This window comes from Acyrthosiphon pisum, chromosome X (genome assembly GCF_005508785.2).
Source record: "Acyrthosiphon pisum isolate AL4f chromosome X, pea_aphid_22Mar2018_4r6ur, whole genome shotgun sequence".
NCBI lineage: Eukaryota > Metazoa > Arthropoda > Insecta > Hemiptera > Aphididae > Acyrthosiphon > Acyrthosiphon pisum.
Genome location: NC_042493.1, coordinates 80,190,385 through 80,204,579, shown reverse-complemented (window position 1 = coordinate 80,204,579; position 14,195 = coordinate 80,190,385). Strand labels below are relative to the sequence as shown.

Genomic DNA, 14,195 nt, shown 5'->3' with positions numbered 1-14,195 from the left:
ACCCTTATTTTCGGGTTTTCTTTCGCGGAGGCGGCTGTGCAGCGTAGGTATGAGGTGCACATATACATGCAGGCTCGCGCTTTCTAAATTTAATAACCGGCACGCAAGTATTAAACAAAAACCAATTCATCGGTTCAGAATAATATACGAAATCGTGTACTATGTATAGGCGCGTAACTCGAGACAAACAACATCGAGTTATCGACCGAAGTACGCGCGTATACAATATTTTCGTGTATTGAATTACGCCTCCACCGCGGTGTGTTTTCCGATGGCGGTAATCGATATTGGAAGTCTACAAAAGATCGTAAACTATATAATATACGTATATCTACGAACGATTAAAACCGTATTGATATCACTGAGACGTAATATTTTTGCGCTTTGAAAACTACCGAAGAACGCGGTTCGATGCTGTGATATTGTAATCCCAACCAATACACCTAATACTATATTATTTATAGTATATTAAATATATTTATTAAGTATGTACCTAATACGATTGTTTTTTTGTTTGTTTATGCAGGTTTATAAACGCTCGACGGAGAATAGTCCAACCTATGATCGATCAGTCTAACCGTGCTGGTAAGTCTCGAAACAGTAATATAATATATACTTAGATGTTATTACGACGGTCGTATCTATATATATATCATACCCATTTATTATAATATTATTATCATCGTGTTATATATAATAATGTCGTTTGCGGCGCCGTGCAAAAACGTCGTAATTGTTATCCCGCAAAAGTTTTTGTTGGGATTTTTTTTTGTTTTCCCCCGTCGCGATATAGTCGTATAGTCGTCGTCGTCGTTGTTGTTCACAAGATACGCGGTAAATCGTTTGAATCAGGTGGCAGTGAGGCCGTGTATATGTATATACACACATATATATATATAGGAGGACCGTAGTCGTCGTAAAGCAGAACGACTATTCGCGGGGGGTCGTAAACGCGCGGCGGTGGCGGCAAATTGTAATGTTTTCCGCGATGCACCTCAGGTCCAATTACGCGAATTTTCCAGCCCAGGTTTTTTTTCCTCTCTCTCGCGCGCACTTTCTCTCTCCCCCGTGCCTTATACCCCCCATTTTCCGTAGGTTTTTACGGCTATTCCGAGACGGTGGCACACAACTTTTGACTGGCAATTTCGAGGGGTTTTATGGCGCGATAAACTTGTTACGACATGCTTGATTTTCGTGCACCCTCTCTCGCGCGCCGAGCCGGTTACCGTTTTATTCCCGTTTAATGGAAATTTTATTTTTACTGCTAGTCATCTAGACCCTTTTTTTGATGATTGTCGTCTCCTCTCACCACGGCGCGCACGATCGTTTTAATTTTATTAGCAGCAAATTGCCTTTATACGACACTTTTGTTTTTATTTGCCCCCGTATAGCTGCACTCGGCGGTCTCCGTCCCCGTGCGGGTATGTATACGTGAATGTGCAGCGCGCAACCACCGAGAAACAGTTACGGTCAAACAAACTATAAACCGACCACTCGCGCGGCCGTTATTATACTATAGCACTATATATTATATCTGTTTTAATCCCGAATCATTGACGTCAAATCGCAGCAGAGAAAAGGGTCGTTCCGTGACATATAGGTACCTTAACTATTATATATAAATATAGACGAATGTCATCATGAGACTTTATGTGGCACGCTTTTACATATAATATAAAATGTATATAGTTATATATAGGTACCTATTATATATAATATATTGTATACACGTCGTCCCCTATATGCATGTTTTTTTCTTTGGGCTACGAACAGATTTCTTAAGTTACTCGATGTGTAAATATCGATGTGGAATATATTGTAAATAAGAATAAGTAGTTTTTTACACAAATATATAATGTATATTATAATGCGTATAACTTGTATACTCGAGCGTTACGTCGAAGTCGATCATAGTATAAAAATTGTAATATACAACTCTGACCCCTTAGCTGTGTACTGCGCTCAGTATAAAAGGGCCTCGATTCTATATTTCCGGTAGTATTCGAAAAAGAAATCTCCCGAAAGCTTTAACAAGACAAGTCTCGTTGGTCCGACCTCCCGTCCAAGTTTTTCCACCCCTCATATATATAATATATATATATTACGACCGACATTATTTTATACGTTTTACGAAGAAAAGAAATAAATGCGTACCGGATATAAAAACCACCAAACAGTGCTGTTCCGCCTCATCAACTCTGCTGGCGTATATATAGTCGTTCACTCCCGACACGATAACATTTCCTCGGACGTTTTGAAAATGCTTCGACCCCTTTTATTTCGGTACATAGCTCACAAACTCTTTTCGCGTAATTTGGACGCATCATCATCATCATCATATATATATATTATATATATATATATATATATTTAGAACATTTTTTCTCGTGCCACATCTCACGAAAAAAAACGTTCTTGAAACTTTTCGAAAGCTTTAAACGAGTACTGAACGTACGCATCATTTGGTACATAATAATTTTACGATATACGATCTAATATATATAATACGAAAGTGAATATAATCTAAGCGCGACCGAGGGTGGTAGCAGCAGCAGTGGTAATAGGAGAAGTCGTATATAATATACGGTTAAATATAGCATTGAAGTCGAAAAGAATATTAGGCAGCGATATCTATAATAGTATATAATATGAGGGACGGTGAGGATTGAGGGACAATGCTGTACTGCAGCGCGGGTGTGCAAAGACATCTTGGATATATCTGCAGTGGGGTGGTTTTAAGAGTAATCTCTGTTAATATCCATTACCGTGTTTGCGCACGGGGTGCTTCGTGAAAGCGAAGGGGAAACTTTTACTCGCTGGTTTATAACCGCGACGACTATTTAGAACCGTTCGTTTTGGCGATGATATTTCCGCGTCGTCAGGGCCGTCGCCTGCATGCAACCACCGTCGTAGCACGATACGAGAGGCCATCTCGCAGAAAAATGACATTATTATAATACTGACTTTTATACTGATTATATCGTCATCATCTCCATTATTATTATTATTATTATTATTACTATATTATTATCATTATTATGATGATGGCGATGCACCGACGCTGATTTCGTGCCCGGCCGTGGTCCGTATATATAGCGGGCCAATTAAATTGCAATTCAAAAAAATCAGTCGCCGGGGGATTACACGGCTTTCCACTTTTCCGCCGTCGAGGTCCTAATCATTTCTATTCCCAAGAGCATTTCGCGCCCCGTCACTCGGCGGTGGCGTCGGTGGCGATGCTCTCGTGTGTGAAACGTTGTGTTGTGTACATGTCGCTTTCTGGTTTTTGTTCGGTTATATATTATAGTATATATACGATTGCAGTACTATGAGTATAAATGTATAATACTATATGCGTGTATATAACGTCTCGTGAAATATATATTATATATATTATTATTTTATTATTATTATTATTATTATTATTATACAGTGGACAAAACGGAGGACAGACGACACAAAAGCTTTTAGTGTCTCGTCCTTGGTGCAACGCCGTTTTTTATTATTAATAATATATTCCCGGGCTGTTGTTTTTCGTTTCGTTTAACGCTGTTAACATGACGTCGTGTCGTACGCTTTTAGCTTTATACATCTACCTTTTAAATTGACGTTTTTAACAACGACAGCAAAGAATTGCAGCTGCAGCAGCAATCATCATGGTCGCTCATGTAAGCGTATTCGTATATTATTATGCAGTTATATATTCTATAAAATATTCCGCTACCGCAATAGCGATTTACACGGGAATTTCTCCGGTGAGGCGAACGACCGCGTCCACACATGTTACACACAAATAGGATATATGCCATATATATAATCGCGGGAATTGGGAAGTACGGTAATAGCAGTGGTGTGGACAAGGAATATATATATATAGGTATCTGGTATACTTATATGTATAGGGACAACAATATATCTTGTCGCTAGAGGTGGTCCCTTCTTGTGTTTGGGGACAAGAAAAATGGACCTCGACCCCGAAGGGTCTGTACGACTGCAATCCGTCAATCCCCGGCAGTATCTGATAAGGAAAAAAAGTGCTCGCTCTGGGACAGACCAAGTTTTCACCTCTTCCACTGCCTGTAGTATAGTAATAGTTGTAATAGTAATGGTATAGTGGTAGTGTTTCCTTTAAGCGGCTATAAATTACTATTTCGTCCGTCCAAAGTCGTTTTTGCAGCGCGAAACGATCGCGGGGCGGTTTCATTGCCATATCCTCGCAATCGTATAGTCGTACCATATCGTATTGTTATATAATAATATTGTGTTATACGTAAACAACACTATCGGAATATAAAAACCTATTCCTGACTTATTTGTATATATCGACGCGGTTGTTATTATTATTATTTTCTTTTTTGTTCCAGTATTCTCACCGCACGCCGGCCCCAGTGGAGCGTACAGCCCCGAGGCAGCCGGTCTCGGATACATGATGGACGGACAGTCTCAGATGCTCGCAGCGGCAGGTCACAGACCCCCGGGCGACCCGGCCTATCACAACGAATATCATCATTACCCGGCCCAATACTACGGTCATTTGTAGTACCGTAAATTACAATCTGAATTCTAGTACTCGTGTTTCATTACAATGATTGATAACAATCTGGTTGACTGATGTATATTTTTTTCACTGGTCGCTATTATTATTTTATTTTATTTATTATTATTATTATTATTATTACTATTTTTTTTTCATTATTTTTTTTTTTTTTTTTTTGAATTATGTATAATATAAGACTATACGGATTGTTTTTTTCCTTTTTAATAACGATTAATTCGCCGGTGTCGTAATTAAAACATTATTATTGTCAATAATTATTTACAAACGATAACATTCGATTCAAACAAAATAATAATATTATGTCACGCGTCGCGTCGATCCATTTCGCGTTATGTATTATAATAGTGCACGACAATACAATATTGTAATATGTGCATTGTACACGCATAATGTTATTGATTACGATGTAATGCGGTTATTGTCTAGCTGTAATTTAGACCTATTTTTTTTTATGTTTAGTTGACGTAAACACGTTAGTCGTGTATAGTAGTACGTAAGTATTATATACATGTATAACAATGTAATAATGTGTCCCCGCGTAGGACAATGTTAAATGTACTCGCGTGTTATGTATATATAGGTAGGTACCATGCATTACGATGGCTATCCAATATATTATGATGGTAAAGCACATTAATGTGTGTACGCCCGCTTGATGTACGCATATTACCCGTCAACTCGAATACGATATTATTGTAAACGGCATTTTTAATCTTACATAATATTATTATAGATCACGAGAGAAAATTCGGGCGTCGCGTCATTTCGAATTGTAATCAGCTGCAGGTACAATACAAAAATGTACAGAGCACACTTTAGCCAGACGAGCTATATTATAATATGATTACCTACAATACCTATATGGCTGTATGATATTACACACACACATATATATATATAATATAGTTGCAGCATTGCCTATATTATTATATTGTCGACTATCTTTGTTTTATCATTATTCGTTTCTCGGCAGCTATAGGTACACGGCATTTGACCGTTTTCGATTTTTTATGACTTTGTTTCTAACTAGACCCTTGGAGTCATGGTCTCCAGCATCCGCGGATGCTCGTCGTTGCTACGCAGTAATTTATATTTAGCTGTTCCATTTTTGACTTTGTTACGTAAAACGTAATAAGAATAATATAATATGTCGACATTTTTAAACCTAAACTTGCCGTCATCACAAAATGACAAAATGACACATGTTGAGTATATATTGTACTATCTCGGATCTTTTTTTTATCAAAAAAAAAAAAAAAAGAAATATATATAATATTATATTTCGCGTACTTTATAACTACTAGTCATGTTTTATATTTTATATTACCATATAAATATTAAAATGATAATTACGGTTATTCTTATAATAGCCTCGTAACAATATCTATATTGACTTGTATAATAAGTAATAACCATATGAATCCGGGAGAAAAATTATTTATTACCTATATATAGAACAAATATATATAGCGTATGAGTTCGTGATTATTTCGATATTAATCTGTACAATGTCTAGAAAAAGTTGAAATTTATTTCGTTTGTTATTGTTTACACATTTTTTTTAGTTACCAAAATTTTTAATGGTGAATTATATTTCCGAACATCGTGTCTCGCGGACAAACAACTTAAAAATAACTAAAACGTCCGGCCGGTATACGGAAATTGACGGATTTTCATTTTGATTTGAAAATAAAAATATATTTACAAAGAAACGCGCAGTGTATAATATATTATGTATACAAAATAATAGGTTGTTGTTTTGTTTTCACATATGAAATATTATTATTGTTATTCGTTATTTTCTATTATATTACGTCCCATCTCGATTCATGATTACATTTCACCTATTTTTTTTTTTTTTACTTTTAATACTTTTTATTATCGCGATAATGTTTTATTGTTATATTTACGTAGTGTAATAGGTAATTTTTTTATTATGTTTTTGAAAATCAACATCGTCAACAATAACGTGGTATACGCACATCGACAAAATACGATGATGTCTGGATTACATTTTTTTTTTTTGTTCTCTTTTTATATATATGTATATACATAATATATATATATATTATAAATACGTGCTAGACATTGCTTTTTTGTGCCAGTAATACACTTGATGTTTTTATCTATTTAAGTATAATATTATTACGTATACCTATAAAATGTAAATATTGTAATAAAAAGTCTTTTACTATAATTTTAGCTATACATTTAATAATAATAATAATAATAAACATTTATGTACATATTACGATGATAAACGTGTATATATTATACAGTAGGTATATGTGTAGACATCGTCTGATATACAAATATATGTGTGTGTATATACATATATGTGTATGTGTTTGTATATTATATATATGTGTGTCTATGTATATGCATGTTGTATAATATGTTTTTTTTTGTATGTTCTAAACATAATATATATATAGTTGGTTAAGTCGATTTACATGTTTGATGGAAGAAAAATGCGCGCAGCAAGCAACTTTGTACATATAGATCGTAATACGTTTATAGTTGTGTATAATTTTTACAATGTGATATAATATAATAATGATAATTAAAAATAATTAATAATATTAATAATGATGATTATAATATTATATTATAATATAATCACATCATAAGCATAATAATTAATGATTAATAATATAATAATAATAATAATTATAATATAATATATATATTAATTATAATAATAATTACGAGAAAAATGTTTAGTATTTTCTTTCTTATATATATATTATTACATATTATTATAATATAGGTATATCTTATAAGGAACGTGTACAAAATCGCTATATATATACATATGCAAATAAAATATGTTTTATGCAATTCGATTTATTATATATTATACGAAAACTACCTATCCAATCTTATCACTGCGTGCTCATACATATATATAACAGGTATCAGGTATCTGGTACTTGCATCACGTATACCTACGCGTTTGTGTATATCGTATATTCGAATCCTAACCTAACACAATACCGGGGACGATGCGACAGATCGCACGTATATCAGCCATCACCGTTGACGTGTGCCATTTACCCGACGTTATTCCTAATTCCGGACGCGATCCGGTGACCGGCGTGTGAGCGTGCAGTGTCGTTCGCGCCTGTGCGGGACGCGCAGTGACACATAACACGTAACACGTAGTCGCCGTCCGTCCGGATCACATATCACACGTCGCCGTGGCCGCGCGAGAGAAGTTTAACGTTGTAATCCTCGGAAACCGGTTACGCGCGCACACGAAAACCACGTCCGTTCATTTTTAATAGGTACCTACATTATATTATTATTATTATTGCACCGATGGTTATAATAACATAATATTATTGCAATATTAATAATATAATATCGTTTGATACGTGCACCGTGGCCGCGGCCGCGACGAGTCCGTATAGAAAAAAAAAATCGTACTTGGGTTTATCGGTAGAATATATAGGAGATGGAAAAAACGGTGGAAATTCGCTCCGTCTTCGGGCGCGCGCGACCTCTCCTCGCTCCGGCAGCGACCTCTCCGCCGCCGCGCCGTCGCGATATATACGACGACGTTTAGGGGCGGTATAGCCGCCGCCGCCGCACAAAGCGAAAACGTGAGCGCGCGCGCACTGCACGCTCGGTCGGTCGTCCGCGTGCGTGTGTGCGCGCGCGTTGGCGGCGTGACGGAGTGGAATCGACGTGTACGGCGGCGGCGGCGGCAGAGACGACCGCCGCCGCCGCGCGCGCGTATCCATGGCGACGCGGCCGGGCGGCACGGGGCGTGTACCCGTGTCGTGGACGTTGACAAATGATGGACGTCCTGAGCCGGAGCCGTCGTCCGCCCGCCACCGCCGCCTCGTCCGTGCGCGCCGCGTCCTGGCGCCGTGAAATCCCGACTCTGCCCCGCTCCACCGTCGACGGCTGTACGCGGGCGCACGCACACACACACCCACACTTACACACACACTCGTGCACACATACATAATATATATAGTGCTCGACGCCGCCGCTGTTACCATTCATCCACCACCCGTTTACGTGTGTGTGTGTGTGTGTGTGTGTGTGTGTGTGTGTGTAAATATATATATAGTTCACATAAAATGGCAACAGACACACACACACACAGACTAAAAGTGGTAAAATAAAAGTTCGTGCGCTTCGTTTGTACGTGTGTGTGGGTGTGTGGTTGTATGTGTGCGCCCGCGATTCGTGAGCATACGATATATATAAGCTCACTGCCGAAAACTACGGTCGTCCCCCTCCTCCCCCCCGCATCGCGTTATATATATACGTGGCCCCCAAAACTCTCATTTGTCTTGCAGCATGCCCTCCACGCGCGGCGCACAAAGAATTTTCGCATCGCCTCAGCGGCGGCGGCGGCGCACTCTTTTCCCCGCCGGTTCGGGGTCCGTATATATATATAATGTATATATTCCCCAGCCGCGTACCCCGTAGAAGAGCGGGCGGGTGGGCAAGCTGCAAGGGGGCAGGGAGGGGGTCTGTACGTTGGAGCTTGCGCGCGCACCGTATTTTATATATATATACACATATATTATATTATATAGTCTCCGCACAACTCGCGCTCGTGTACTTATATATATATATGTGCATGCCAAGGCAAAAGTTAATGGAGAAAAATGTATTTCGCTAAATAATATATATATATATATATACGCACGGCTACTCTAAACACACATATCGTGTATATATGCTCACAGCTCGGTTTGTAATATCGCGTATGTATACGCGTGCTGAGGTCGTCGGGCTGTATCATATTAGGTATATAATAATACATTGTATACGCGCGCGCGACTCGACGCGAGGAAGATATTATTATTATTATAAAAATACGCCAAGACGGAGGTAAAAAATTTCAACGAGATTCGCATAGAGCGATGATGCCCAGAGAGCGATAGCCGATAATTTATAGCTACGCTGCTACAGCAGAGAGGGCGGCGTCATCGGTGGCAAATAGTATGCGTACATATTATATAATATAATAATAATAATATATAGAAAATTATATGGGAAAACGGAGCGGCCGGCGGACGTCATACCGTATAGGCCTTGGCGGAGGGTTGGTGGCCGCCGTGGAGGGTAGGCGGCGGCGGCAGTGGGACGAACCGCGGCGGCGGCGACACGTCGATAAATGGTGCACCGCCGCATTCACACGTATATTATTATATATTATGAAAAACGAAAAAAAAATTAGACACGCGCCAAACCGTTTTAACGGACGTCGTCCGCACATATTACATAATATTATATCTATAATAATATGATATTATTGTGCACACGTATATGCGCTCGGCATCACAATAACAATATTCATAATATTTCGCTGCAGTTATTATAGTATACGCGTGTGGGTGCTGCGTGCAGTGCGGAGAAGGATTATGACGGCGCCGCGCGCGCGTTCGGGGGTCAATAATTGTTATTATTATTATTATTATTCGCGATTTCCGATATCAAAATGTAATAATGATGACGCGAACGTCACCGCCGCCGCGGCAGACCGCGCGCCGCGTCAATCGACCGACGGACGGACGGACGACGTGCAGCACTAATAATAATAATAATAATAATAATTATCATTATTATAATACACTGCCGATGCGCACAAACACGACTCTGCAGGGCCGCCGACGATGACACGTTATCCGCCTGCTGCTGCTCTAACCCCTACGGCGCGACGTCGGCGCCCCGGACAGGTGCTCCCTCTACCTATATAATATTATATTATTATCGTATATGTGCTACGCGTGGTTTTCTCCCCCGTCGTTCGTCTCCGTTTTTTATTTTATTTTTTTTTTATTAATATCGAAATACGACGTGCACAACACGTGCATAATATATTTTATAATACCATATGTGTATTTATTATTGGTATGTGGTATATATATATAGGTTATAGGTGGTATACATATTTTATTAGACAGACACACGCGCTTATAATATTATTACGGCGTGCGTGTACCTATACATATATGTGTATACGTATAACCGACGTGTAAGAATTGGTGTTTTCCGAGAGGGGTTTATTTTTTTTCACCGCTTTTTTCACGTCTGCCGCCGCCTCCCCTAACACTATATATACCTATACCGCTATACCAATATACGATATATGAGACGAACAGAACGTGATACGTTTTAATATATTATTATTATGCGCCGCGCACGTTAATCGACCGATTACCTGTTATATAATATGATTAGGATGTAACGATGCGCGGTGACTGCACCACATCGAGCCTCGAGGTGCACTGCAGCGGCACGTCATCGTTGCAACGATAACGACGCTTAGAAACGTGATGGAAGATCGCTTCGGAGCAGTTGTGGTGACTTTTCCTCGATATGGTCCAACCGTCTAACCATCGCGGTCTATCATCGTTGTTTTACATACCTAATTACCTATACGACATAAAAAAAAAACGTGACGATAGAAGAAGACGATAACCATATCATTAACTTTGATTATACATACATCCCTGTACACAAAACGAATTTGATAATATCAAATATAGTGTCAGTACCACACTACCATGCCGAATGCGAGTGCCGGCGGCGGTGACGATGAGCTCTGTGTGCATAATAATATTATATAGTATCATATATGGCTAGAGGCTTTATCCCCCTGCTTGCTACGCTCACCAACACACGTGAGCCCACACAACAACCATGTGAAGCCCCCGTGACAATTATTTTAGTTATTTATTTTATGGTTGCTATGGCAATTATATATTATTATATCTTGGAAAGCAAAATATACAAAACTTTTTTATATATGATAGAGAGATATAATATAGAAGAAATGTAAGGAGAACGAAAAACAAAAATGTGACTCGACACGTTTCACCCCCACGCCGTGACTTCGGGCGCCGCACGTGGTGCAGCGTCAGCGTACGGGGGTCGGGCGAGCGAAAGGAACGGCGGCAGCGAAACCATCCCGCAAATGAAAACGATATATATACATAATACATATAGTATAGTATGTGGGTGAGTGTGGGTGTATACGCAATACGGCGGCGACGGGACTCCGAGTCTCGGGACTTCGGACTGCTCTCGGACCGGGCGAACCGGATTTCGAAGACCATATATTATCCGGAGAGGACTCGGCCGCCGCGCGTCCGAGGAGGCGTCCGCATATATATATTTATATATTTGTGTGTGTATACACACACTTGAGCGACCATCGGGCTGAAGGGGTGCAGTGGGGAAGACCCCTTGAAATGTTTATCGACACACACACACACACACAGACTCACACCCACACTAGCGCGACTGCGCGTACGGACGCACACGCTAAGCACACGAGCGCGAGCGGCGCGACGACCAAAGGTCCGAGTCCCGGAAACCCGGCGTTGGACATAATTTCCGTTCTGCCGCCGCCACTGCCGGCGCTCCCGCACACATCCGGGTCCCGGGGAATCGGCGGCGTGCACTGTATACATATACAACGTCATATAATATAATATATAATCGGCTGTGTTTGCGTATATACATATACACAACTAAATATAGTACGCCGTACTCGCAAAGGCCCCTATATATATTATAATATATACCTACACACACACACAAATAATATGGTGTATGTTTGTTTTTTTGTTTGTGTGTGTGTGTCAAAGTACATAAACGAATATCACGTGTCCTATATACATACATAATATACCGTGCACACAGACCAGTATATGGTATATATATATATGTGCACATTAAATAGATATTTACCTACTATATACACAATATATGTGTATGTATACCGTGTGCAGTATACCGTTTCTGCGGCGCTCGGGTTGTACTTTTTATTTTTTTTTTTTAACGTGATCGCCACCCCACTGATATACCACGGGCACACAAGTCTTGTCGTGGCCAAACCCGTCGCTTAAATATATAATATTATTTAGAGGTACCGCTCTACATATATATAAATTTATATTTATATATACGCATAATCCAAGCCCTATTTGATATAGATTGAGCCAAATGCTGCCCAAATCGGGTGGTAGGAAATTGCATCCTACTTATAAATAGATATATATATCGCAGACATATGCAATGGTGGTGGGAAAGTTGCAGGAGTACAATATAAACATACATCATATACAAAATAGTTTTCAAACCTGCGTTTCAACGTTCTCGTAGTATGGCAGGCCGTAGACACGATGAGGGTTCAACTCTCCCACCCTCACCCACACCCTCTTGCAACATCTAAAGTATATAAATGTATTTATAAACATTTAAAACTACTAACATATTTTTAAGTTTTAACCAACCCCATCAAATTAAATTCCTGTATACGGCACTGCAGTATGATATACGAGGGGTGGCCACCGATAGAAGAGTCTCGAGCCGCACAGTGCCACAGTATATAATGAAAAATATGTAGGAACCAGAGAGCAGAATAAAAATGTTCTCAACAATTCAGTGTTTGGAAGGAACGAGTTCCAAAAGGAACGAATTCCTTTTTATAAAAAAAAAGAACGAGAAAACACGAGTTCTATTTTTCAAGGAAAAATAACAACATTTTTTATTCTTTTCTAGCTCCAATAATTTACACAGATATTATGTAAATAATTAAAATTAAGATACATATTTTTTTGAATGTGTATTGCCAATTAGTGATCGTTATCGAGTATCGACGTTAATTGTTACTCATTTGTAATTAGTCACTTTATTAATATTTTTCATAAATTATAACTTAAGAGTTATAATTTATATAAAATCTAGAAAGTAACTATATAAAATATAATTATTTATAACAATAAATGATAAGACAGTCAACATACGTCGGCCAACCGTTTAATTTTTAAGAAAATCTCAAAATAAAATTATAAAATATGTACTTACTTGTATGCATTTGAAAAAAAAAACGTTAGTGATTAAATAAGAATTTCATTTCATTTGGAACTAAAAAAGGAGCTCGTTCATTTTCGAAAGGAACAGATTCTTTTTTTTTTAAAGAACGAAACGAACTCCGTTTTTTTAAAAAAGAACGAGGAACGGAACGAATTCCTTTTTATAAGGAACTTGCCAAACACTGCAAAAATGGAAAGATATAAAATGTGTATAGAATACGAAACAATATAATAATTAATAACGTACCTACAATAATGTCAAATTAAATTTTCTATGGCATAATATTTTTGTCTTCATATAATTGGTACCTTCCTATTATTATATTGTTAAAAATGTTTTGTACCTCACGATAAGTCGTGAGTAGCGGTCTGGCCACCCCTGTGACATATACCGTCATGCGTATACGTATAAAATGTGCGCTCTGACACGAGAACGACAAATATTCGTTGAAATTAATTTATCACCACCGCTTCGTCCATGTAATAATATATTATATTATATTTATATGAGGCCGTCGTCGTAAGTATCGGCGGACATCGCAACGAGATGTCTACATAATCCCTGACGGACAGATGTCCGACATAATCGACTACATGCTCGCGAGAACTGTAACGATAACAATGTAACGGATGTGATGCTATATCAGATAATGTGCCTACATCGACGACCCATCACGCCAGCACCTATTATACAACCCTTTTTCCGAGAATGAAAAATAAATGGACCTGTGCACTGCTGTAATATATTGTATTATACGCGCACAGAGACTATATAATATCGTTGCGTA

The 14,195-nt window shown here is 38.7% G+C and overlaps 1 protein-coding gene across 2 annotated transcripts in view; it reads left to right on the top strand.

The window, feature by feature from the left end:
* LOC100167980 (homeobox protein homothorax) overlaps nucleotides 1–5,818 on the top strand; it is a 99,019-nt gene extending 93,201 nt beyond the window's left edge. For both annotated transcript variants that reach the window (XM_008183323.3, XM_001951080.5), the window contains exons 12-13: nucleotides 527–585; nucleotides 4,365–5,818. In XM_008183323.3, coding sequence (XP_008181545.1) covers nucleotides 527–585; nucleotides 4,365–4,540 — 235 coding nt within the window. In that variant the 3' untranslated portion in view covers nucleotides 4,541–5,818. The remainder of the gene's footprint in view (nucleotides 1–526; nucleotides 586–4,364) is intronic.
* Nucleotides 5,819–14,195: the final 8,377 nt, after the last annotated feature.